Source organism: Poecilia formosa, unplaced genomic scaffold, assembly GCF_000485575.1.
Source record: "Poecilia formosa unplaced genomic scaffold, Poecilia_formosa-5.1.2 Scaffold288, whole genome shotgun sequence".
Taxonomy (NCBI): Eukaryota; Metazoa; Chordata; class Actinopteri; order Cyprinodontiformes; family Poeciliidae; genus Poecilia; species Poecilia formosa.
The window spans coordinates 129108-155810 of NW_006800227.1; the positions used below are offsets into that span (position 1 = coordinate 129108).

The window sequence follows — 26703 nt, forward strand, 5'->3', positions numbered from 1 at the left end:
CAGAGCAGGAACCAGATCTCTGGAAGTGGTACCAGAGCAGGAACCAGACCTCTGGAAGTGGTACCAGAGCAGGAACCAGACCTCTGGAAGTGGTACCAGAGCAGGAACCAGACCTCTGGAAGTTCCCAGTTCTCTTCCTGACACCACAAGTTTTGAAGACCAATTCAGATTTTTTGCTCAACTCTGTTTTTTTTTGTTTGTTTTTTTGAGTGACTGGAATCAGACTTCTTGTCACATGTCCATAACAAGATGAAGGAAGCTAATGAAATAAATCTTTTTTTGGTCTTTCAGTCATTGTTTACTACGTCTGGCTTCTTCTGGCGCAGAATTATGACATATGTCTCATGTCAAGGATGTAAAAGTAAAATCCAACATGGCTGCTCTGACAGCAGATACTTTGAAAACTATTGGAAATGTATCCAACTTAATACCATGTGTGAAGGTGGCAGAAATCTAAATTTTGGGGGTTGAAAAGATCTTGTTCACCTGCTGTACCTTTGGACAATTTGCTTTAATTTTTCAATGCTCCCACAGAAGGAAACTGTTTGAGCCATAAAATACATCCACAGATGTTCCTCCATTTATCTATAATATTGTAAATTAACCAATAAGAATCAAAAGTGGAGCTTACAAAGTGATGACATCATCATCTGTGTTTTCAAAGTGTTTAAAGGCCTCAGCAGATTAGTTTCAGCAAACTTCCAGCTAAAAGAAACTTTTTGGCATTTGGCAAACAGAAATGCTTGTGTTTGTTCTGCCCAACCTAAAACAGGATCGGTCCACTTGAGGTTAGGTGAGATTCAAGCGTCCCTCTCAGACATTAAGGTGGGCTTGACTGTAAATGTTTTAATGGTTGTCATGAACCTTTAGTTGACTATCCGCTGACCCTCCTCCTCGGACGTCCAATCACTTTGCAGGATTCTCTGCCCAGCGAGGGGTTTGGATGTTTGTAAATTTAGAAACCATCCAGCTGAACTGGATTCACATGACCAGGAGGCGACGCTGGCCGGAGCAGCAGCACACGCCCTCCTCACCATAACCGCCTCTGCCTGCGCCTGCTGACCTTCGCGAAATGCTGCCCTGTAAGTCAGAGTCTGCTGCTGGTCATGTGGTTATTCTGGTGAAGACCAGGTTACGTTTCAGGGCTTTAAGGGGGAAGACATCTTACCTGTAGATTAGCACAGTGGAGTATTAGGAACAGCACAAGGTTTTTAAATTATCAGAACAAATATTACCAGAAAATTTTGTCTTCCAGAGTCTCTCTCCTGCTAACTGTTTTTCTTTAGTTAGAAATTCTTCTGTTTCTTTTTGTTTTTTCCTGTTAAAGGGAGTTTTTTTCTCCATTGTCGCTCCATATGTACTGGGTGTTTAGTGATTGTTTACTGTTACTAAATGTTTGTCCAGGAGATAGAAAGATAGTTTAGATGGAAACTTTTTAACCAGTTTGGATAATGAACTGACTTTACCGGTTCTATAACTAGGATCAAACTGGAATGAATGTCACTGACTTTTAATCTTTTTATATCATTAAATTTACTATAAATGTGTGTTTAAACTGGATGTTATAGTTTTTTTAAAGGGCATTGAGAAGATATGTGCTGTTAATTGGTTGATATCATAACGTAAAACTAAAAAAATACTTGCAGCATTCAGTGTTGGGGGACTGGCAATGCATTTAATTAATAAGCTTTAATGAGCTAAATTCATGAACTTAACTCCAGCTTTCGGATTTAGTCCTTTTCTGGTGTTAAACAACAGCGCCTCCTGCGGTCACACAGTGGTAACACAGCATGATGTAACACCACACAGCATATTCTGTGATGCTGTCAACTGTAATTTTAGCATTAAGCTTTACAGAGAGGAAACAAACGCAAAAGGAAAAATAAATAAAAATCTGAACAAAGAATAAAAATTAGCATTTGACTATTATTATTACAACTTATGGAAATATAGACAGTCACAAGAGGAGAGCAGAGTATCCAAAAATTATCATCAATAGTATCACTACTTCAACTGGTTTTTACTGAAGTAAAAGTAAAAAGTATCCATCCAAGAAATTACTCTAGTAAGACTAAAAAGTATTTGGTAAAAAGTTTACTTAAGTACTGAGTAACTGATCAAATTATCAACCATTTAATATTTGAAAATTTCATCATCAGATGGACCAAAATACAAAGTTAAGTGGAAATTTTTGTATTTTAATGACAAAAATGACAATCATTTATATAAGTAACAAAAAAATGACAAAATCAGGCAAAATAAATTGTTTCCAGTTCAGTTTCTTTCAATAAAAAACTTATGAAACTTTAACAAAAACTGCAGGTGTTTGTCTGTGTCTGGTGAATTTTTGGTTAAAATATGTTTGTTTTTTATTCAGAGGGTAGAAAATCCAGAAATTTCACACAACTAAGAGAAGAGATACTTCATAATAAAATTACTGAAGTAAAAGTAAAAAGTACAGCAAATGTAACTAGTTACTATGTAACTCTGAGAGCCACAGAATATGACAGCTCAGATATTGTAAACACAGAGTAACTTAGAAAAATACTAAGTAAAGTGGTAACTTAAAATACTCAAGTATTTAATGTTTTTAAGTTACAGTTTGGTCGCTATATCCGGTAAGATCTATCATATTAGTGTTCAGCTGTAATTTTAGTGCTAACATGCAACAGCGCCTCCTGCGGTCACACGGTGGTAACACAGCATGATGTAACACCGGACTGTAATTCCACATTTGAACCAGCAGGGGGAGACAAAGCAGCGCCTAACCACAGTTACATCACAACAATTTAAACTCCTTTTATTAATATTAACATTTAAAACAGAAGATTTCGTCTCTCCGACATCAGCTGGTTACTTTTCCCCCTCTTTTCTAATTTTTTTTAAAATTATTTTTTAGAGTTAGATATTTATTCAGCTGCATCCGGATGCGGAGTTAGAGAAAAGAAAATATCCAAATCATGAACAGATCAGTGACGGATCCTCTCCACAGGACAAACATGTGCATATATATGTGTGTTGGTAATATATCCTCCTGACTACCAGGAAAAAAAGTATTGTCCAATCACCATTTTTTTAAAATCCCACAGCCTTTGTAAGGTAATAAAAGATTTTATGCACTTACTTTGGCTCTTCCCATAAAATGTGTTATTACTGATGAACGCCATTTTTATGAATTAGAAAAAGGTACATACAAAAGTCCCACCTCTTCACATGTGGTATCATTGAAAAGCCCTAAATGTCCTCTTTAGATACCAAAAGGAATTAATTCAATAGAAGAAATTGGGAGAAATTCAAGTTTAGAAATGTCCTCTACAGAGGACAAAAATTAACTAATGGAGGAGATGGTTGATGTAACAGGATGTGAGGGTTTCTCTGACTTCCTGGAGGCACCGGCAGCTGCAGGCTGCTGCCGTCCCGCCTCCTCTGCTGCTTTCCGGGTTAAAACAAATCAACACCGGCGTCCTGGCGCGTTGCTCCGTCTATCCAAAGCTGCTTTTACGCTTAATTTTTATTCAAATACCAACATGGGTTTGGAAAACAGTTAGTTTGAGTGTGATTTAGATTTTTTAATTTTTTGCGTGTTATTTTCATTTTGTGAGATGGCCGGGATGTGGGCCAGCCTGCAGGGATGATGATGTTCCCTGGAAATTATCTAATTACCTGAGGAAGAAGCAGCAGGGAGGACGGCACGCAGTGGGCGGGGCTTCACACACAGCAGACAAAATGGTGAGGATTACAATGAGCTGCTCAATTTACTGTCACTGAGCCGCCAAAATAACTTTCAACCCCCCAGAAACGTCTCCTGGTTTTAAAAACTTTTAAAATAAAACAAAGCTAAGTCATGGATTAACTGTTTAATGCTATTTTGGGGAATTTTGGCACTTTAATTATACTTTCCACATAAGCCAGACGTTTAGACAGAATAAATTTCTAACATGAAGCAGGATAGAAAAGTTCAGCAACAGTTCAGAGAGTTTTAAACCATAAAAACACAACAGAGTAACCAGTTATGTAACAAACATTACATTTTGTCAAAAGTCATTGAGTAAATCTACATTAAATATCCTTAAGTCTGCCGCAACAAATAAATTAATCGCATCCAGTTTTCTACCAAAAACTGGATGATAAATTTTCAGTTTGGCGTTTTGGTCTCAACTAGTTCTGTGTTTGAAGGGCAGCTTTGTTAACAGAGACTTTATAATTTATTTTATTTGTTTTTTGTTTATTTTTGATATTTAAAATATCTTCCAGTTCCAGTGTTAAGTATTTATTAGGGTTTAAAGTTTATTGATTTTTGATAATGTGTTCTTGCGTCATAATGTCTTTAACATTGTATAATTTAAAAATGGTCTCAAAACAACAATGTTTTAATTTATCACAATAATTTCCAGGACAACTGATCATCCAGCTGCATTTGTTATTGTGACAGTCATAATAGATTTAAAGGAGCTAAGTGCTTTAGCAGTTTTCTGGAAGTTTATTCCAGATTTGTGGTGTATTGAAGCTGAATGCTGCTTCTCCATGTTTTGTTCTGGTTCTGGTTCTGGATGCAGAACCAGAACCTGAACCTGAGAGTCCTTCTGCTGTTACAGCTGCAGATCTTTAAGCCGTTCAGTGGTTTATAAACTGACATTCTTGAGGCGACAGAAGGCTGATTTTGTAACCGTCTTTATGTGGCTCTGAAGGTTCAGACCAGATTTTGGGCCTGATCTCCTAATACCTGAAGCTGAGCGTCGAGTCTCGATCGTTCCTCTTTAGGTCCAAAGTCAATAACTTAAATTTAGTTTCTATCCACACATTTATCTGTCCAAAGCCTCGACTCAGAGCTTGGGTGGGTTCAAAGGTCACCTGGAGACATGTAATGTAGAGCTGTGTATCGTCTGCATCGCTACGGTAGCTAATCTTGTTATGGTAGCTAATGTGGGAGACGTTATGTAGATATTAAATAGGAGGAATCCAGGAATGATCCTTGTGGTTCTCCACATTTAACTTCTGCTCATTACAATGAGAAGTTACTTACTGACACAAAGAAATGCCTGTTCTTTAGCATCTCAAACAATTTTATTTAAAAAAAGCCCCAATCTACATAAATAAATAAAATAAAAACAAGGAGAATTAAAGTCTATTAGTCTGGAAATGTTATGAAGTAATTTCTAAAGCTCCAGGAATCCATTTAACCATTTTACTCAAGTAAGAGCAGCGACTCGTCATAATAAAATTACTCAAGTAAATGTAACTAGTTATTGTGTTGTATGATAGTAAAATGTATTTTAGGATCATGTGTTTCACATTATGCAAAAAGAAAAAAAAAACAGGTGAAAAAATATTAATTTGTCTGTTTAAATCTATAAAAGCAAACAAAATTCCTTATCCACCTTTGGTTTATTTCTTTAAAAATGTTCCTGATGTAAAACCTAAAATGTAAAATTGAAAACTAAACTCTGACCTAAAGGTACGAACTTGGACCTCCTCTTTATTGCACTTTCTCAGTATTTTATAACTGTGGGTGAGAGGCATCCTCAGTTTTTCCCTTCTGCCTACTTATCACGCCTCAGTCATAAAACTGACTTACCAAACTTCCTCGCATGCGCGCAGCCTGAACCTTAAACCAGCGGCCTCCTCTGCGTCAAACACACATCGATCAGTCCGCTCTCTGCTGGTCCTCTGCTCTCTGTTTGCTCTGGGACTTTCTCATTTCAGCAGGTAAAAATATCTGCGCTCTCTAACCACTAAATACTGATCATTTTTATACAAATCGGCGTCATGTTTAATTCAGTTTAGCTCATTTGTTGCGTTATAAACTAAAGTTTGCGCTGCTGGAAAGAGGAATGACCAAAATTAGCTGCTTCTGAGTTTGACAGATTTGTTGTTTTTAGACCAAATCAGCAGAATTTCAGGAAATTTGTCAGAGAAATCTGCAAACTGAGTTCTGGTGATGCAAATAAGACGATGTTTGCTCATGATAATAAGAGATAGTGATGGTATTTTCACTAAAGTTAAGCTACGTTTGTGTGTCAATGCTTAAAGTTACATAACTGAGTCAGGAAAATAGTTTTTATGCAAATTAATAAATATAAACAGAGAATTAAAAAAAAAACTGGCAAAGGTAGAAATACTGACCTGTCATTACAACATGTTGGTAGAAACTAGTTACATTCACCTGAGTAACGTTTTGGAAATATAAAGTATTTCTGCTCTTTTTTCTTCCTTCTGAATGAAGAACAAACGCGTTTTACCAAAATTCATTAGCAGTTTTTGTTAAAGTTTCTTAAGTTTTATATTGATTTGGAAATTTATTTTCTTTTGCCTGATTACATTTGTTTGTAACTATGTTATTTTTACAATTTGTTTTCGTTTTGGTCCTTAAAATACTAATATTTCCATTTAACTTTATATTTTGGTCCATCTGATGACTTTTACATATCAAATGATCGATAATTTGATCAGTTACTCAGCACCTTGGCAACTTTTTTATTCTTACTTGAGTTTTTTACTTTTTAATTTTACTTCAGTAAAAATCAGTTGTACTTTGTTCACCTCTGCATTATAATATACTAAAACGATTAACTAATGTCCACATTTTAACTATATTCTTTGATCATTTATCAATTAATCCTCCCTACAGTTTATTTTTTCACTAAATATCTGTTGCAAATGGTAAGATGAGTTTCACGTTTCGATAGGACGGTGTTGTTGTCTTTGCAGAAATTTTTAATTTCATATGAGGTTAAGTTGGATCAGCAAATTGTTTTTGTTTCAATTCTTCTTCAATTGTTGAGAATAAGTCTAACCATTTCGGTTTGGTGTTTGAACCTAAAATATTTACCAAAAACATCAAAGAAATAGAATTTCAAGACTATTTTCATACCAGCAAGATCCTGCTGAAAATACGCCACCATAGTTAATAATTAAGATATGCTGATAGATAAATGCAAAGATCTGTTATTTGTGCTTCTGTAAATTTCAAATTAAAGTACCACATTATTATAATACTGATAAATGTATCAGAATATGAGTCTGGGTGCATTAACAAGGTGAAAACAAACATGGTAAACCACTGAGACTTTAATAAATCCATTAATGTTTTGGCTAACATTATTTCTGACAGAACAAAACTTTTACAATCAGATAAGATTTAAATAACATGGTATGTAGAACAACAAAGCTGCTAGTTTTACCTTGTAAAGTTATAGCTAATATATCTACTAGAGCAAAACTATAGTCAAATAACATTTTGGACAAATATAGTGTGTAAATCAGAACAAAGATCGTAAAGTTCTGACATTGTATCTAATCTATTATGGTTAGCTTGTAAATAACTGTTATGTTGTATATCTCTCACAACAAAGCTGTAACTGTTGATATTTATGGCTAACAGATAAGCTTGTGATAAAGCAATGACACTGTTAGCTTGTAAAGTTCTAGCAACATGTCACGTGATTTAATCAAACTGTTAGCATTAGCTTTCATAGTTAACATAATAAAAAAACAAAGTTCTGAGTTTTAATCTCTAGCTTTCTGTTAGCTTATAAAGTTCTGGCTAACGCTGAGCAGTTTCTATTAGCTTACTCCGGCTAACATATTGACTTGGCTGTTTGGAATAAGTTTGGACTAACACTGTGTCTGATAGTTTAAAGTTATTTTACTAAGTTTTGGATAACATTGTATGTCACAAAGAATATGCTGTTACTTCTAGCTTGCACAGTTCTGGCTAATGCGTCTCATAAAGTAAAGTTGCTGGTAGCTAATGAAGCTGTGGCTAACAGTAGTTAGCAGGTGACATGATTTACAACATTTTAAATCCTAAAGTTTTCCAGCTGATGTTTTCACCAACAGTACATGTTGTTCTAAGTTAATGTTTCTCCAAATTTTGAATTTGTAGTTGGTTTCTGAAATTCACTGTAGTTGTCTCAGTGATTCTATGGAGTTTATGGATTTTGCAGATTTATTCTTTCGTTGATTCACATGGATGTAAAAATATTTACTTGTTATTCCAAATGTATTTTTCAGGATTCTGAATACAGGAGGTGTAGCATATCTAATGACTGTGACGCCATGGAGTTTGGGCGAAACGGAGCCTCCAAGCACCAGGTAACCGCCGATCTCCAATGTTCCTCTTAACTTAGAAGAGACTGGTTTTGGTTAAATAATGGTTTTTCAGTCTGCAGGTGCAAACAAACAAGGTGCTACCGTTAGCTTCCACAATATTCACTATAAAGTGAAGCAGGGCGGAGGCTGTTTCCGCCTGAAGAAGGCCACAACCAAAGACATCCTCATTGACCTGAAGTGAGTACACGCGTCTGGCATTTTGTCTGAAATAGAAACGTATCCTTAGATTTTAAAGTAGAAAGCTGAAATAAGAGGTTATGTTTATGAGATTTTTCTCATTTCAAATTGTTTTATGAGATCTGAGCTCTATCTACACTCACCATGCAAAATCCTGAACACAACAACATTCCAGCCACCAGGTTTGAATTATGCAAACCATCTAAGAAAACAAAACACCCTGAACTTGTTGCTCTACGTGCCACAAAGAGCCCGACTGGGAGGCAAACGTGACATGATCAGACCTGTTCTTTGGTTCCAGATCAAATACCACATGTTGGGAGGCAAAGGAAGGAAGCTTTGCTTTGTGGAGCGACTCCAGTTTCTGCTTCGCCTCTGCAGCACACACATCGTCCGTTCAGAAGCCTGTTATGGCACAATACCTTCGGGCTTAAACCAACAAACAGACATAGTGGCAGGATGCCGATCTATTTAAATAGCCTGACACAATGAGAAAGTCCAGGGTGTTAAAGTCACAGAATCAAGTTGGCTTTAGGGATTTCACGGTTGTGTAACAAAGGCAATTATTAAGAAAACTAGCATTAATAGATCAAAATAACCAAATCGGGTCACCAAATGATAGCCAGGAACATAATTATCTAAGAGGTTGAAGTCTTAGTCATTGTTTACATACCTGATGAGATTTGGTATTAGATACCAATATATGTGCATAATAAACACAGGAAACTTCTCTCCAAACACTAAGAATTTATTAATAAATACTTCAACTATCAGTTATTGATCTTTAATAAAGATTCCTGCTGCTTTAGTTACTCTGACTGTAAACTTAGTCCAACAGACACAATCTAAGTTGGGTTTTTTTAATCAGTTTGTAGGTTTTACCAAACTGTGGATCTTCATGGCATCATTAATATCATATAATTGATTCCCACAGATGTTATAGTTTGGCACAAAACATGGGTATATTTAATTAAGATTCCTTCAGCTTTAGCTTTTCTGACTGTAAATTTGCCCAACAGGCACAAAAGTTTAGTTTTTTTATTTAATTTGAAGGTGTACCAACCTGAGGCATCATTAATAGCATATAATTGATTCCCACAGATGTCCTGGTTAATCAGTCACTGCTCTTCCACAATAAACCCCAAACAGGAGTATGAAGTAGAGGGATGGATCCTGAGTTATTTGGTCTCTGGAGCGTCTGAATACTTTTTCATGATGCTGTTATTAGAAACAATCCTTCATTGTGTGGATGTTATGGAAACTGTTTTTGGTCAAAGGTCAGGGTGTGTGTTTCTATGCATGCAGGATACTGTATACAATGACTGGTATCTTCATTATATTCCTGTTGGTGGAATCATTGACAGAGTTGAAGGAGGGTTGAAACTTTGTTTAAACTCACGTGAGTTTAAACTTTATTTAAACCTAAAATCTGCTGGGACATCGGGTCCCAGCAGATTTTACTCCGCTAACTTTCACCTCTCTGCTGTTCATATGAAGAGTTTACTGGTGGCTTTTATTCTCAAAGTCACAACAGCAGCTCTCTGGGGTTAAAATCTACCAGAAAAGATGGCGTTTTCTAGAAAATTATGTTTTTTTTCTACCAAATGGACATTAAGATCTATCGAATCAGCAACAAAATCCCATATTTTTGCTAAAAGCATAAACTAAAATGAACATTGTTTTAACTGGTATCCAAAACCAGCAGGACAACTTGCAGCATCATGGTATCGATGAGAAAGTCTCTGAATGAATGACTAAACGTTTTTCATGTTGACATAAAATGCAGAGTCAGCATTACTGACACGGCATTCCTTAGTTGTGCTGATAGAAAAACTGAAGCAGTTTTAGTTCCTTGTTGCAGGCAGTCACACAGGTTCCACCCCGCGGGATGCAGAACTGAAACTGGAGCCTCACTGATGTCAAAACATTGGAAAATGTCCTGAAAAAACACGTAGTAGGCAAATTTAGAGAAAAAAATCTGAATCATTCTTCTGTCTTATCTTTTTGCTTACTCATTTTTCAGCAAATTTTATCCAAATCAGATGTATTTAAATTATGTTATTTCTTCCACTATGTAATATCTTAGATATTTAATTTATTTTAAGCATTTTAAATATACAATCAGCATGAAAGAAGTTTTTTTTTCCAACTCAAGCCAATTTCTTGTTTTATTAATCTGAGAAAGTAGCACCGTAGGGCCAACATAAATGTCTATATTTTAACACAGATCATAAATCTAGAATTTTAACATTTATTTATTAATAATGAGAATCCTATTAAATTTGAATTCAGCAGTTTCAGCGTAGATAAATTAAAATATGTTAAATCATTTCAAATGCAAGATTTGAAGGAGCTTGCAAGTTTACTTTGTAAAACTGTGAATAATAATCTTTATATTGTTGCGTTACCATTGCAACTATCTGATGTCATGTGTTTAATCTTTGCGTTTGAGCTCAGTTTGTTCACAAATAAACCTAAGCAAATATTAATTATCAGTGATAATCTGGTGATTTTAACTGGAAGAGGGGCCCCTAAATTACATTCCCTTTAAGGCCCCATAACTCTTTGGGCCGGCCCTGCAGCAGTTTTACATCTAGTTTGTTTTGTGCTGTAATCCTACAGAAAATCCTCCTTTTTTTTTAACTTGATTCATTAAATGAAGTCGCCTCCAGGTACCTTGAATACACCTGACGGTTCACCTCTCACCTGCAGTGTGATGGATAATCTGATAATCTCCCAGGATTAAGGGCTTATCTTTATTGAGATCAGAACAATTCTCCAAAAGGTTAAAGATTTTTCTGTTTGATAACGCTCCGGTTATGAAAACTGCCCGAACCTGTTGTTATGACTTTAATGTTGTGAAAACTTCGGTCAAAGACCGTCTTGTTGCCATGTAATGGTCTGGCGGTTCTGAGTCGTTCAGCTGCTGCCTGCTGTGTTTTATTGTTTAGTTTGTCTAATCATTGACAGAGTTAAAGGCTGGGTCACCCTGTGTTTCACGTGAGGCTGAGCTCTCATGCAAACCCGTGTTTTTATCAGTTTACTGCTGTCTGGTGGCACAAATTTTCTAAACTAATCATTACTGAATAAGGCAGATTTTCCGCCTTGAGATTCTTGGTTTTATGATTTAATCATCCTCATTTTTCTCATTTTAAATGCCGTAAATTCATTTTATGTTTAATCTCAGCTGTGTATAGATGTTATAAAACGTTTTCTTTGGTCAAAGGGCAGAGAGTTTTTATTGGATTATGAGGTAATGTGAGCTGCTTTCTGCAGCGTTGCACTGAAGCAACAATAAAACCTTCCTCTTTATGTATTTAACTTCCATGATGCTAGTTTTAGTATGTTGTTCAGATATGCAAAGTTAACTCTAAAACACGGAGGAGCATTCATTTGTATTTTTACATAATATTTTTACAAATAAATTGTCAAAATGGGGAAAAAAGTTATAATTTGGAGCAAATAAATTTGTAATTTTGTCAGATGCCTCTGGTAAGGCAGACCCATCAGTGGACAGGAGCGTTTACTACATCAGAACTTATTCTGTGAATGTGTTTTAATTCACCTTTAGCCCTTTAACTCTCTCAGAAAATCCCAAAACCATCTATAGTGATTTTTTTTTTTTTTTTTTTGCAAATTTGAGGAGGGTTTTTGGAATTTTTTATTGCATTCTTTCAAATTGCCCTTAAACCGTTTGTTGGAACCCTTTTTTTGGCTTAAAGTTTTTTCTTCCCTGCTTGCTTTTGGGGCCGTTGGACCAGAGGAACGTTGTACGGAAACATTTCTGTTCTGTTTAATGAAAAACATCCAAGTTTTGCTATTATTTTATCCGTAACATTGTTGTTTTGGGCCTGAAGGAGATTTTAGTTCTGGTGTGGCTGTGAAGCCTTTGAAGGCTCCATTTTTACAGGTTTTTGATCTAACACTGTAAACCATTTTATTTGCTTGAATTGTGGTCTAATTAAAGCGACTGTGTTGTTGGAGGCTCTGTAATCAGCAGCTGGGTTCTGTTTTATGACCGGTTCCTTTCATGTTTGGTCCTCCTCAGCGGGCTCATGAAGCCGGGCCTGAACGCCATCATGGGAGCAACAGGAAGCGGGAAGTCATCGTAAGTCTTCTGCATCTGTTTGTTATAAAACTTTTACCTTTCCTGCATGTTTTTTACTTAAACTAAGACAAAAATTAGCTCAAGCGTTTTTCCCTCAGTCGTCTTTCTAACTTACTAACAAAAACGAGAATAAGGATGAGGTCAAATCCAGAATTATTTATATAAGTAATCAAATTTATTGAGTTTATTGTTGTGAATAATGATGTCATGTTAGTGAAAACAAAACCACCTTCTGGACCCATTTTTAATCTTAGTGCTCATTAACTGCATGAGAAAGAAAATGGCTCCCAAATTTTCTACGTTCCTTCCTGTTTTCTGAACACCAGATGTAAATAAAAACATCTCATCCATAAACCAGTTCACATGTTTTGAGAGAGTCTAGTGGGAGAAATGGCTCATGGTCTTTTACCAAAGAGAAATCTGACGCTACATGATCTTTGTTTACGTTTTGTGAAGAAGGAAATTGAGTTCAGGTTCTTCTTCAGAGGTTTTTTTTGTGTCATTTCCTTCTGTGGTTCTTGGTGCAGCGCCACCACAGGCGAGGAGGGGAACAGGTTCTCCAAAGGGTTTGGTTGGTTTGACACAATGCAGCCTGAAAGAAAACCACAGCAGCTGGAAATTAAACAAATGTTATGGTAAATTGGTTTGATTAAGGACCAAAACTGCAACATTTGTTACACTTTTAACTGCAGTCGTTCGCTTTCAAACTACATTGTCAAACTAAGCAAACCCTTTAAAAACCTGTTCTCCTTCTTGCCTGTGGGGGCGCTTCTTCAAGAACCAATGAAGGAAAAAAAACACAAAAACCTAGGCTAGCTAGGCTAAAGTGTTTGTTTTGGTTGTATTTACCCAAAATGCCCCGCGTTGTAGTCCGCTTCCTGCTTCTGGAGTGGTCTGTGATTCGCTTGGTGTTCACATATGCATTCGATCTGCACCAGAGTTCATTTCAGCCGAACACAGACCGAGGTCTGATCAGAGTTCGACTGAACATTCACACCTCCCCAAATGAAGTAGAGTTTGATTAAAGTGGACTAAACAGCGCTGGTGTGAATGTACCTTTAGAGTCAAACCCAGCCTTATTTACTGTTGCTGGTTTCTCTTCAGGTTCCTGGATGTTTTGGCAGCCAGAAAAGACCCGTCAGGCCTGTCAGGAGAAGTCCTGATCAACGGCGCTCCGCAGCCTCCCAACTTCAAATGTCTGTCTGGATATGTGGTCCAGGTAGGTGAAAGCAGTCAGGAAGCCAGACCCACAGAAGCCAGCTTGAAATGTTTTTCCATTCAGGAATGTTCCCTGGAAGGGAAGGAAGAGACCGCCTGCAACAATACGACCGGCTTCTTCGGCCAAATCTCATTAAATAAACTGTTTTGAAACGCAAAGTCGCAGAAGAGGAAGTTTGATTCAAGGATAGAAATAAAGGTGCATCCAGCTGCAGCTGAAGTTTGAGTTTTTTTAAGCAGTGGCTTCCTGTCTGCAGGACGACGTAGTGATGGGAACCCTGACGGTTAGACAGAACTTCGCCTTCTCTGCGGCGCTGCGTCTGCCGTCCTCCATCAGTCAGAAGGAGAAGGAGCAGAAGGTGGAGAAATTGATCCAGGAGCTGGGACTGGGACGAGTGGCTAACTCCAAGGTGAGGACGCTGGAGAGCAGCTCCAACCAGGAAGTTAGAACCTGGAAAATCAATAAAAATATGGATATGTTGCACATTATAGTTTACATGTGAAAATTTTGCACATGCGCACAACGCTGGAGGGCAGAAATACGATTCTTTTACATGACATCCATATTAATCCAGTAGCAAAGAGGAAAAGACGCAGAAAAACATCTAGTTCGCCAAAAAACATGCAAACATTTCCCCCACAAAGAACAGAACATTCAGTCCGTTACAGTTTTATGCTTTCAGGCTTGATTTTTATCTTGCTATTAATAAGTGATTGCGTTGGTAGATGAGCTACCAATCTAATCTAACACAGCGGTGGTTCATTAGCTTATTTAAACACCTGCTCTACTGATGATGTCAGAGATGTTGGTGTTTAGATCACCTTATTTATTTATTTATTTTTTTTTTTTTAAATGAACGGTTAAAAAAAATTTCCACAGCACATCTACATGTTAAGTTGTCAAAGTCAAGCTAGCATAGCTGACTTACTTCTGTGTCCCTCACTATTTTTTAACTTGTTTCCTGACCTTGCTATCTAGTTGTCGTAGTGTTGACAATTGGTAGCAAAGCACTGTGTCCCTTTTCTTTTATATATCATACGTACATTTAAGATTTAGTGTGTTGACAAATTTACAGCTAAAACCAACGTTGGTCGTCATTGGCGATGATGACTAGCTTTTTGCGCATGTTGCGGGAGCGAAGTTAAAGTATTCATGATGAGAAAAAACAAAAGTAACATGAATGAGACGGAAATCTGACGTTTATTGGGTTGACTGTGGTAAATATCACCCACGATACTTCCCTGCTGCGTTTCAGGTGGGAACGCAGCTGATTCGTGGGATCTCCGGCGGGGAGAGGAAGAGGACAAACATCGGCATGGAGCTGATCATCGACCCGCCCGTCCTCTTCCTGGATGAACCCACCACGGGGCTGGACGCCAGCACCGCCAACTCTGTGCTGCTGCTGCTGAAGAGGTGAACAACACATTCAGTTTGCTGGTTTTCTCCCAGTTAGACCACACTGGGCTTTATTGATTTATTTACGTATTATGATCCCATTCAGCTGCAGTAGAACTACATCTATTCTTACTGGGATCCAACAGAATGATGTTTACATAAAAGATTAAAATCTATACATTTACCTCGTTTAAGTGCGGTAAAGTTTCCTACAAATCCTGCCCTGCCATGTATTTATAATTCTACACTAAAGGAGAAGTTTTTAAATAAAATACAAGTTAATTTTAAGACTAATATGTTTCTAATAACAAAAATCAGTGAGTCTGTCTTTGACCAGCTTATTGTACATTGAAATATTATTCCGATAATCACACGTGAATATTATACGCACAGCTCTGCTTTGTATATAATTTATCCAGTAGCCTTGTTAATGTTATTATTTGTATTTTCTTGTGAGTTAAATTATTAACATATAGAATGGTTTGTTTTCTAATTTTGTGAAATCATTGTAAACTTTAAAAGTGGTTATTATTTACGTCAGGCGGTAGTGAAGTCTAACTTCCACATCTCTATGACATTATGAACTTTTATAAATAATGTCATGTCTGGTTACTCATTTATTTATAATCTATCCAACTATCTATCTTCTTCCAATTATCCAAGACCAATATAAATAAATGTTATAATATTGTCATGGACACAATCAGTATTAATAGATAATACATCTGGTGTCATATTAAATAATTTACCTGAAGTTTGATCTAAAAGTGGGTGAAATCAACTCACGCTTTCATTCTTTGGTTGCCTAGCAACAACCTGCTGGCTAAGAAGCAGTTTCAAGTCCCTCCCTCCATTCGGTTACCTAGCAACAGCCTGTTGAGTAGCGGTTTCAAGTTTCCCCACTTTGCCTCATTTAAAAACAAAAAACAACGGTGTGAAGTGAAAACTGTGGATGAAATGGCAAAATCATGTTTGGCAGTGTTTCAGATATTTAAAACAAAAATCTAATCAACATTTATAAATATTGATGGAAACTGTTAAATCAGGATTTGTTTTACAGTCACCCAACAATAAACCACTTTCTAGAGGACTTGAAGGAGTTTCTTAACCAGCAGAGACACTCAAAAACCCCAAAGGAAAAACCTTAAATGTTTTATAACTGAGCCTTAAACTTATTTCCAAAATTTTGTTTTTGCAGGATGGCAAACCACGGTCGCACCATCATCCTGTCCATCCATCAACCGCGGTACAGCATCTACCGCCTGTTCGACAGCCTCACGCTGCTCGTCAATGGAAAACAGGTCAACATAACCAAAATATCTCATAATCAACATCTACTGACCAACCAGGAGCCCTAAATGTGAAAAAAACAACCAAGTAACTTTGTTTTATGGTGAAATTGAAACATCCAGGTGTACCACGGCCCGGCACAGAGAGCGCTGGAGTATTTCTCTGAAATCGGTAAGAAGTGGATCAAACATTCAACTTGTTTTGATTCAGCAGGGATGTTTTTTTTTTTTAGCTCAGTTTGGGTTTTTTTCTTCCAGGATATCACTGTGAGGCTCATAACAACCCTGCTGACTTCTTCCTGGACGTCATCAACGGAGACTCGACCGCAGTCACCCTCAGCAGCCTGGAAGAAGACGGTAGGTTTGGCTTTAATCCAGTAAATAACTATTATTGTTTTCTACTTTTATTGAAAAAAAGTCACGATTATTACGGTTAACCCACTAATTTATGGTGTGAGATATAATTTGGATGATATAGAGGGATGATTGGTCATGGCCTTTGAAATCTAAACAAACAGTGGTGTGTGACTGGGATATCAGAATCCCTTTCTGGTACGTCCCTGGAGATGGACATGTGCCACTTGGGGTGAGTCCTCAACAGAGATTAAGGATTTAATGAATATTCTATAATCTAAAGACTTGTTTCCATTGAGTGGCACCGGTTAGTAATGTTTGGTATACTATTTGGTCTGTCTCCATTAACAGTGGGCTGTACAACCGACCTGTACCAGACCATTCCTGGGCCCCCTTCAGTTGTAGGTTCATAGGACAATGATTCAGTTTGGTATGGTTAGGGTGGAGCTACTGGTACTGGGGGACAGAAAAATGTTACTGCTTGAGACAAAACAAGACATAGTAGTCGTCACGTCTGTCATTGCACTAATATGATGCCATGTTAGACGTTTGGGTTTAATCTGCCCAACTGGTGGTTGAAGCACTCCTCAGGAGACAGAGGACCATAAAACAGCATGCTAAACCACACCGACCCGTGTCTTACCACTCAGTGGAGACAAGACAATAGATCTGTAATGCTTTGGTCTTTGTCAAGTAAAAGTGAACAAGGTTGGTGTAAACAGGCAGTGCAGAGCATCTTATCCCAAGAACTTGCTTCTCAGTACAGGAAAAACCCTAATCATAAGGGGAAAACTGGTGGCTAGCTGTTGAGCTCAGTCTGAGTTAACTTGAATAAATGTTGTTTTTTTTTTGTTACAGACTCTCAACAAGATGCAGAATCAATGTCCAAGTCCAGAAAAGGAATCGAGGACAAACTGGTGGAGGAGTACAGGAACTGCCAATACTACAAACAGACAAAAGATGAGCTGGGTAAGTTCAAGAGATACGAGATTTACCCCAAAAACCCTTTGGAGAGACAAAGACTCTACAAAGACAAACCATTGATTAACTGACATCATTACTAATAATTTTCCAGATGGTGTTGTTAGTAGAAACATTGACAGAGGCCGCTTTGTCTCGAGAAATGTTAGTTTTCACGTCATTTTCTTACCTTGTATCTTCTAGAAAAGATTTTTCAGGGAAAGCCAACAACCAAGAGTTCTCGGTTCAGGACCATCACCTACAACACCAGCTTCCTAACCCAGTTCAGATGGGTTCTCAAGAGAACCTTCCGCAACCTGGCGCTGAACCCGCAAACCTCCATCGCTCAGGTAATAAACCGTAGATCAAACTCTTCTCCGAATCTGCTTCCTTTAAACTAAACAAGGTTCTGGTGGGTAGAGTTACCTCTGTAAAGGTCTGTAGCAGCATCTGCTGGACAAAAAGGGTACTGCACGTTCAAACACATGAAGTTTCTGTATTTCAGAAGCCAGTTTTACTCCTTAACATAGCTCTGAGTCAAAAAGTTCTTCTGAATTTAAAACGTTTAGAGTTTGTATTGTGTGTTTCAGGTAGCGGTGACGCTCTTCCTCGCTCTGGTTGTCGGAGCACTTTTCTTCGATGTCCAGCTGAATGACAGCGGGATCCAGAACAGGTATGTTACTCTTTTATAATCCAGAGCCGATTTTGTGGTTTTGATTTTATTCTGTGTCCTGATTTGGTCTCGTCTCTGTGTGGTTGTGTTTTCAGGACCGGCGCTCTCTTCTTTGTCGTGGTAAATCAGTGTTTCAGCTCGCTGTCGGCCGCTGAACTCTTCATCGCAGAGAGGAAACTCTTCATGTGGGTCTGACTCTCAAAATCACATATTTATATCCTAGAGGACATTTAGATTGAGAACTGAGAAGCAAAAATAATAATTTATCTTTATGGAGGAGGCTTACTGACGAAAGCCATCATATTTCTCTCTCTGCAGCCATGAATACATCAGCGGTTACTACAGACTCTCTGTCTACTTCCTGTCTAAGATCCTGTCTGACATCATCACTCTGAGGACCATCCCCGCCATCGTCTTCACCTGCGTCGCCTACTTCATGATTGGTAGGTAACATACTGTGATTGTAAGAGAAATTATTATTGTTTTTTTTTTATTGTAATCATGAAGTCGTAGGATGTAAAATTTAAAGGATTACGTTCAGACTAAACCTTGTGGCGTCTTCATGAGAAATTAAAAACTGGAACTGATAACATTTAAAATGTTAAAAGACATTTAAATGTCTTTTAAAAGACATTTTAAAAGACATTTAACACATATGTTCAAAGCTGCTGCTTTGAACATACGTGTGTCTCTAAATGGCAGAGAAAAAGGGAGTTAATGTCATATTTCACCAAGTTATGAATTAATTTATGAATTTTACAATTTGATTAGTGAATCTTATACTTAGTTTGCTAACTTTATTTAAATTGTTAACTGAATATTGAGTTTGTAAGCTAAATACTTTGTTTGTAACTATATTTAGCTTGCCCACTAAATATTAATTAGCAAACAGAATTTAGCTTGGTAAATATACTGCTCAAAAAAATAAAGGGAACATTTCACTATAATTTTGTGTGTGGCTCCAAATCCAGGCCTCCATTGGTCAATAAATTTGATTTCCATTGATGATTTTTGTGCGATTTTGTTGTCAGCACATTCAACTTTGTACAGAACAAAGTATTCAATGAGAATATTTCATTCATTCAGATCTAGCATGTTATTTGAGTGTTCCCTTTATTTTTTGAGCAGTGTATTTAGTTTGCATGCTAAAAATATTTTAGCAAATGTTTTGCATCCTAACTAATATTCAGCTTACTAATTTAGTTAGCTAACTAGTTAGCTTGCTAACTAAATCTTTTGTTAATAAGCTAGGTTTATCTTGCAAACTTAGCTTGTTAACAAAATTAGCAAGCTAAGTTAGCAAAGCTAAGCTTGCTAACTTAATTTAGTTAGCAGGTTACCAAGCTTGCTAACTGAGTTAGCATGCTTGGTAACTAAATATAGCTAACTATATCTAACTTTAAATATTTAGTTACCAGGCTAAATATTTTGCATTTTAATATTTCGTCATGTTAGGTAAAATTAGCCAAGTCTAACTTGCTAGCTAGTTATTTAGCCTGCTAATTAAATCTAGTTAACTATGTCTAACTATATCTAAATACGTAGTTATACCAATTGTATATATTTAGTTCTGAGGTTAAATATTTATCCATTTTTTCAGATATATTTGCAGATGTTCTTCGCTGTAGCTGATCATTTTGTGCTGATTCAGGTTCTGCTCTGGTCGGTGTGTTTCAGGCCTGAAGCCGACAGCGGGGGCTTTCTTCATCTTCATGTTCAGCGTGGCTCTGGTGTCGTACACCGCCACCTCCATGGCCATGGCCATCTCGGCCGACCAGACGGTGGTGGCCATTGCCAACATCTTCATGACCATCACCTGCGTCTTCATGATGGTAAATAAACACTCAACAACACTCAAAATACACTAAATATTCTTGCAGAGGAAATATTTAAAACGGTTGCTCAATTTCGTCACTAATAATGCATTAAAATATTTGAAGGAAATTCAACTATTCTTATTTATTATTTCTATGATTGGACAAAAGATACAAATAAAGAGAAAGCCCATCTGTATTTTAATTATATAGCATCATTCTAAGAATCCACTTATAAATTATAAAATTAAAGCGTAAAACCATCAGTTAACACAGTTTAATATTAGTTTGGTCGTTTCAATCTGTAATTCATCAGGTCATCTGCTAAAAAACATCTTTTCTTCTTGTATTTTAAAGGTCTGATGTATCATTTTCTCTATTTCCACGAATATTTGTTTATTTTTCTACTTTCCATTAGTTTTGGCCCATTGTGATGTGATTTGGTCAGCATGCCTTTATTTACTAGCTTCTGTTTATAGACAGAGTTTTTGAAGTTTCATATTACTTTACATTTACTAGAACCTCAGTATTTTATCTGTTTTATCATTTTACTGGCTGTATTGTAATATTTTTAAAGCATTGTCAATAATACAGGTGAAAAACATTTAAAACCTAATTATTTGTGCAGATCTTTGCAGGTCTGTTGGTGAACGTAACCTCCATCGTCAACTGGCTCTCCTGGTTGAAGTACCTCAGTATACCCAGATATGGACTGAGTGTATGTACACAAACCAAAAACTATCCATATTTGCTAAAATTAAAATTGTGAATTGAATGTTTTTAACGTGTATGCAGTAATTTTTATTAATTATTGTTCTTCATGTTTGGTTTTTAGGCTCTGCAAGCAAACGAGTTCCCTGGTCTGGAGTTCACCTGGAAAGGAAACATTTCCATGTAAGACGCCGAGAAAAACACAAAAACAAACTTTTAGGAATGACATTAACATTTCCGCAGCCATATGTTTACTTTATTCTAGGGCTGCGACTAACAATTATTTTAGTTATTGATTTTATTCTATTGATTATTCTGACAATTTATTAATCAGATAAAAAATTGGTATATTCTGCATATTTTTCATGTAAGACTTTTTGTATAATGTTACAAATATTTTAAAATAAACAAATAATAAATAACTTATTACCTAAAATGTGATGACATCGATCGCTTTATCATTTGTAGCAAAGAACACATCTTCAGCTAAAAAAATACTGGCATGTTTTTTTTTTTAAATAATCAATTAATTAATTACCTTTTAACGACGAACCAACCTGGACTGTTTAATGCCTAAAAGCTCAGTGTTGCTGATTGTAATGCGTGTTGTGTGTTGAGCAGGTCAGGTGAGGATTACCTGAAGGAGCAGGGAGTTGATTTCTCCACCTGGGGTCTCTGGCAGAACCACCTGGCTCTGAGCATCATGATCATCTGCTTCCTCACCATTGCATACCTCAAACTGCGCTTCATCAAGAAGTTCACATAAAGCCTTCTGGAAACACTGCAACCAAAATTTAGACACAATTTGTTATTTTCCATCCATTTGGTTCATTATTGTATTTACGGTTGTTTATTCTGTTGAAACCAGCTATGTTTATCCCAGATAACTTGTGAAATGTTTGGTTCTTACTCACTCCGTATATCACTGCATCATGCTGTATTAGTATAGCTTTATTTTGATTTTTGCACTTTAATGCTGAAAGTCATGTAAATTTATCATTTTATATATGTAATTTTTTTTCTACAGAAATAAAGCAGTTCCTTTAAAGCAAACAAACATGGAAACAGTTTGTTTAAAAATAAACATGATTATATTCTAAGTTTATTCTTTAAACTCTTAATATTATTTTTCCCCCCATAAAATGCCAACTCAGATCAAGCTTGTTGGTCATCTCAGTGAACAAGGTAACATTTGACACGAACTAAAAATAAATTCCAATATCATTTTTTTCTTTGACCTTTTTAAGATTTTATTTAAACAAAAATAAATTCAAGCTTTACAAAATAGCAAAAAATACATTTTACTTTATTATTTACTTTATATTTTGGTTTAAAAGAAGCCAAAAGAGGAGATATGACAGAGGATTTTCTCTATCGCGTCAATTTGTGTAAAGTAGCAACCGTTAGCCCTATTAGCAACGTCTGCTAATAAAGCTAACGGTTAGCTCACTGTGTTTTAATCGGGCTTTTGTTAACCAAATAATCTATTATAAGTAAACGCTTGTGTGCTGATACTTAAAATCCGATCTATAAATTTATTTGTTGTCTGTATTGGACTAAAAATCCGTCACACACGACCGTAGCGCCGAGAAGCCCAAACAGATGTAGCATGCTAACCCCTCCGAAGCTAATCAGTTACTTTATTTGGAAATACGTCACAAAAAAGCATATGTCTCAAGGACCCTTAACATTTAGCCAAATAGCAAACTAATTCGTCATAAATTACGTTAAACAGGAAATTCCTAAGTTAATTTCAACTCTTAACTGAACTGTTTAAGTTAAACATGCTACCCAAACAGATTTCTCAGAAAAAATTACAAAAGAAATATGAAGACAGAAAATAGTAATTCAAATATTTTTGACAGATATCGTCCTAATCACAGCAGGATATTTTTTCTAAGCTTGTTCTTTACTGCTGGTGAGGGAATAACACAAAACTCTGAGTTATCTTTATTTGGAAACCAGGAAAATGTTAATTTATCAGAGCCTGTTCAATAATGTCACCTCTAGGTGGGGCTGTCGAAGAAGCCCAGGTGTTTACTTTGAACACCTTTACAAAGTTTACTATATTTAGACACTTGCTGTTTTAAAGTGTCAGCTTTAAAGTGCCTTTTATTTTGGTAAAAGAAGAAAATGGAAGGGGATCATGATGAAGATAAAGCCTGATGTAAACAGACATTTCCCTGCTGTGCTGTGGGGAAATCCACTTTAATTATGGGAGAGCTGCTTCTGTAAACGTGTGAGAGGGAAATCCTCATGTGTAATCTGAATGAGTAACTGTTTCCTAAACGTGTTGCTAAACAAATCAAAAGCTGAAGCTGATTCATCCCCACAAATTACACCAAATAACGAGGCTCAGCTCTGATCTGACAGGTGGGGGCGAGTAAGCGGTGCAAAAAGTGGGTATGCAGTGGATGCATCGCATAGGGTCGCTGCACTAGAGGGGGCGCAAAAACGATGCGGGGATTTTCTTTCCTAGCCAGTATGCTATGTACTTATCAGCTGTTTGTGTATGAAATGATCAATAACGGAGGAACAGCACTGATTAGGCGCCCCTCCCTCCTGCCAGCCGCTCTCCCCTCCCATACAGGTAGCTAGGGCTCACGTCCCTTCGAGAACGCGCTGAGACGCGATTTATTTTTTAATTTGTAAATAAATTTCTTATAAATTCTGCAGCCAGGTCCTTCTCAAACAACAAGGTAATCTGAAAAGACAAGTCAAGCAAAATGTCTGTGTGAAGCCAAATTTAAGGAGCGTGAATTGGAATATATCAGAGAACAAAAATATTTAATGAAACGGCTTGATGAGGTGGTCAATCTAAATCATAAATTATTTGATAAAGTTAAACAGCAGAACGATCTCATAAGGAAAGTACCCACAGAGAGAAGACAGCGCAAGAAGTCAGTGGTTTCTGTTCAGGTTCAGACAGATTGACAAGACAACTCAAAGCAGAAACCAGTCTACCAGTCTGCTTCAGCACAAACAGAGACGGATGTACAGGGAACCGGCTCACAATTAAAACCAGTCTGTCAAACAATTTCAACCCAAACCAAGATAGATGAACTGGAAACCAGATGTCAATTCAAACCAGTTTATCAGACGATGTCAACACGAACTGAGCTCTGTTTATTGCTGAAAAACCAGCCCTCTGAAGCACAACTGAATGGACATCCGGATCGGCAGACCAGGCTATTGGAAACCCTGAACAATGAAAATGTTTCTGGAGCAAATGATGAACAGCAAGAAGTTTCTATATCAGAAACAATTGGGGATCAGACAGCCGGCATCGGAAATTATGTTAATTTGATTTTAAAACCATTGTCTAAATCTGAATGCAAGAAACAGAGAAAGACGGCAATGGAAGCTGAACTGGAAACCGTTGCAAGACCAATAGAGACAGATCAAAACTCAGTCCCAAACACTAAGACACCAAAACCTGACTCAGAAATAACACCAGAGATCCCTCAGACAGTTTCTGAACAAATGGAGACAAAACTTTGCACAGTTTCAGAAGACATAACAGGCAAGGTTCATGAAGTGTCCACAGAAGGACAGAGTGGCCTAAAGGAAGAACAGAGAACATCCCCTCCACAGATAGAGATTACATGACAGGAAGATCTAATCCAAACAACATCTCAGGAATCTGAAAGTCAAGCAGCTGAAGAATCATCTGAGGAGAACAATGTCTGCGAACAAGAAGAGAGGCCGAGGAAAAAGATCTCACTGTGGAGGCAAATCAAGATGGCCTTAACTCCAAAACATCGGCGCCAGTTCAAGGACAGACGTGAAGTCCATCCAGGGTAGAGTCAATTTATGTCTCCAGGATATTAGATTTAAAAGGGGGCTGGGGCCACCTGTGGTTTGGGTGATTGGCAGGAACTGGAAAAAGAGCTGCTGTTAATTGGACATTTCAATATTAAAAAGGCAGAACTGCACAGGGGGAAATGTCTCCCCCTGCAGGTCTGGGTTCTCTCCAAGTAATCCGGCTTCACCCACATTTAACATCAGTACTCATGTTCGTCCACTGTTCATCCACAGGAACCTTACATACAAGTAAGGTTCCTGTAGAATTGGAAACTTCAGGAACTGGAAAAAGAGCTGCTGTTAATTGGACATTTCAATATTAAACAGGCAGGACTGCACAGGGGGAAATGTCTCCCCCTGCAGGTCTGGGTTCTCTCCAAGTAATCCGGCTTCACCCACATTTAACAACATCAGTACTCATGTTCGTCCACTCTAAGATTTTTATTTCTAATTCGAAACAGAAAAGCAGACAATCACATTTATTAATTATAGGGAGATTTAGAGAAAGAAAATGTAAACAACGTGGAACAGAAAGAGCTATCTATCTTCCTCTAAATCAGCTTTTAGATTTTTTTCTAGCAAACTTTCAGCTTTTCTAAACTCAGACGTTTCTAAAATATTCCTTGAAAATTTCTGAGTTTTTTAACTTAAATTTGCTGCTCCTTTCTGTTCTGTGGCCCTGACACGCCGTTGTCTGAATCCTCTAGCTGGCTTTCACATGTGAAGTGTTTTGGGAACCTTGTCTCTGGAGATCAAACAAAGCTTTTGGGCTTAATGCTCAGTTAATCTGGGCTGGAATATAATTACACAACGCTGCTGCTGCTGGGAGGTTTGGCAAGATGGTTCAAACTTTATTGGAGGAGACGTTTGGGGAATTCCAACCGTCTCCATCCCAAATCATAATAAATAGGAGGAAACCTGTTTCCAGACTCATTATTTTTCCTCAATAAGTGTTAATACATTTGTCCTGTTTTAATTTAACAAACATTGATCTGATAAAATATGCTTAAATTTATGTTTTTCTACTAAAAATCCACCGACTCTGTTAAAAACAAGTAAAAGCTAGAGAGAGATTGTGAAACATTCCTGGGATTAAGTCACTCAGAGATTCCCAGGGAAAAGCAGGAAGGATTTTATTCTGTTGTAACTCTGAGCCACAAATTTGCTCTGAGTAACCTTTAAAGTCTAGACACCGTCCTACACCTCTTCACTTCCACTCCCTCTCTGCCTCCTTCACTCTTCATCACCTTCCTCTGCAGTCATCATGTCTCCCTGTTTCTCTGCTTTATCCATCATTTTCCTCCTGCTTTTCCTCAAAGTTCACAGCAACAACTGGATCCCAGGTGAGCACAGATTCACTCATCACTGTTTTAATAACTTTACTCTTAGAAAATGTTTTGTTTTTAGCTGAAAGAAGCAGACAGGATGATTCAGCATGTTGGGAATCAGGCTGTAATTTAATCTTTTGATGTGTTTCTAGCAGCTCAGGTGGCAACAAAAGATGGAGACCAAAGAAAAACACCTCAGAGCTGTTGTTATAAATAATGCAGCACAGACTGACTGATCAGATTGCAGCAAAGACGCCTTCATACAAACAGAGTAGAGAAGATATAGATCCAGTCAATTTTTTTTTTTTCAAATATTTGGCAATAAACAAGTAAAAAAAAAAATTACAGATTAATCTCAGAGTGTTTCCCACCTGTTAGTCCGGGTAGACTCAGTTAAATCTGGAACCAAAATAACAACATTTGTTACATTTTCAGCAGCTACGGTTCTCTTTCACACTGCACTGTGTCAAATTATCTGAACTCTTTGCTTGTTCCCTTCCTTGCCTGTGGGGGCGCTGCACCAAGAACCACTTAAGGAAACGACACAAAAACCTCAGAAGAAGACACTGAGCGCAACTTCCTTCTTCACAAACTAAACAAAAATGGAGTTAAGCGGTTATAATATTTCTCTTTTGTCATATAGTTTTCAGCAGAAGAGCCAAAGGAAAGAGTTTACAACTAAAGAAGAAACTGAAGAGTTTCAGGCAGTTGATCCATGCTGTCCATTGCAGAAACCAACATTCCTCTGATTTCTCTTCC

At 37.1% G+C, this 26703-nt stretch overlaps 1 protein-coding gene and 1 long non-coding RNA gene across 3 annotated transcripts; one reads left to right on the forward strand and one right to left on the reverse strand.

Annotated features, from left to right (window-relative positions):
• Positions 1–3419: 3419 nt before the first annotated feature.
• On the forward strand, positions 3420–22040 carry abcg2a (ATP-binding cassette, sub-family G (WHITE), member 2a). 2 transcript variants are annotated; one of them, XM_007571794.2, is made up of 19 exons: positions 3420–3729; positions 8014–8094; positions 8165–8289; positions 12338–12397; positions 13502–13616; positions 13873–14025; positions 14872–15029; positions 16210–16312; positions 16424–16472; positions 16559–16657; positions 17513–17623; positions 17819–17964; positions 18205–18287; positions 18383–18472; positions 18606–18730; positions 19965–20119; positions 20730–20819; positions 20937–20995; positions 21434–22040. In XM_007571794.2, the coding sequence occupies exons 1-19, from the start codon at positions 3727–3729 to the stop codon at positions 21576–21578; spliced, it is 1950 nt and encodes a 649-aa protein (XP_007571856.1). In that variant the 5' UTR covers positions 3420–3726; the 3' UTR covers positions 21579–22040. The 2 variants fall into 2 exon arrangements, with proteins under 2 accessions (XP_007571856.1, XP_007571857.1); XM_007571795.2 differs by lacking the exon at positions 3420–3729 and adding an exon at positions 5531–5706.
• A 3693-nt stretch (positions 22041–25733) lies between these two features.
• Positions 25734–26438, reverse strand: LOC107838645 (uncharacterized). Its single transcript, XR_001664721.1, has 2 exons — positions 26316–26438; positions 25734–26023 (listed from the first exon to the last, which is right to left on the reverse strand). It is a non-coding gene; the product is annotated as an uncharacterized LOC107838645 (long non-coding RNA).
• Positions 26439–26703: the final 265 nt, after the last annotated feature.

Excerpts from the sequence above, each read along its gene's own strand:
- abcg2a (XM_007571794.2), top strand. Across the intron at positions 8,290-12,337 it reads GACATCCTCATTGACCTGAA|CGGGCTCATGAAGCCGGGCC; the intron begins GTGAGTACACGC and ends GGTCCTCCTCAG. Across the intron at positions 16,658-17,512 it reads CAGCAGCCTGGAAGAAGACG|ACTCTCAACAAGATGCAGAA; the intron begins GTAGGTTTGGCT and ends TTTTTGTTACAG.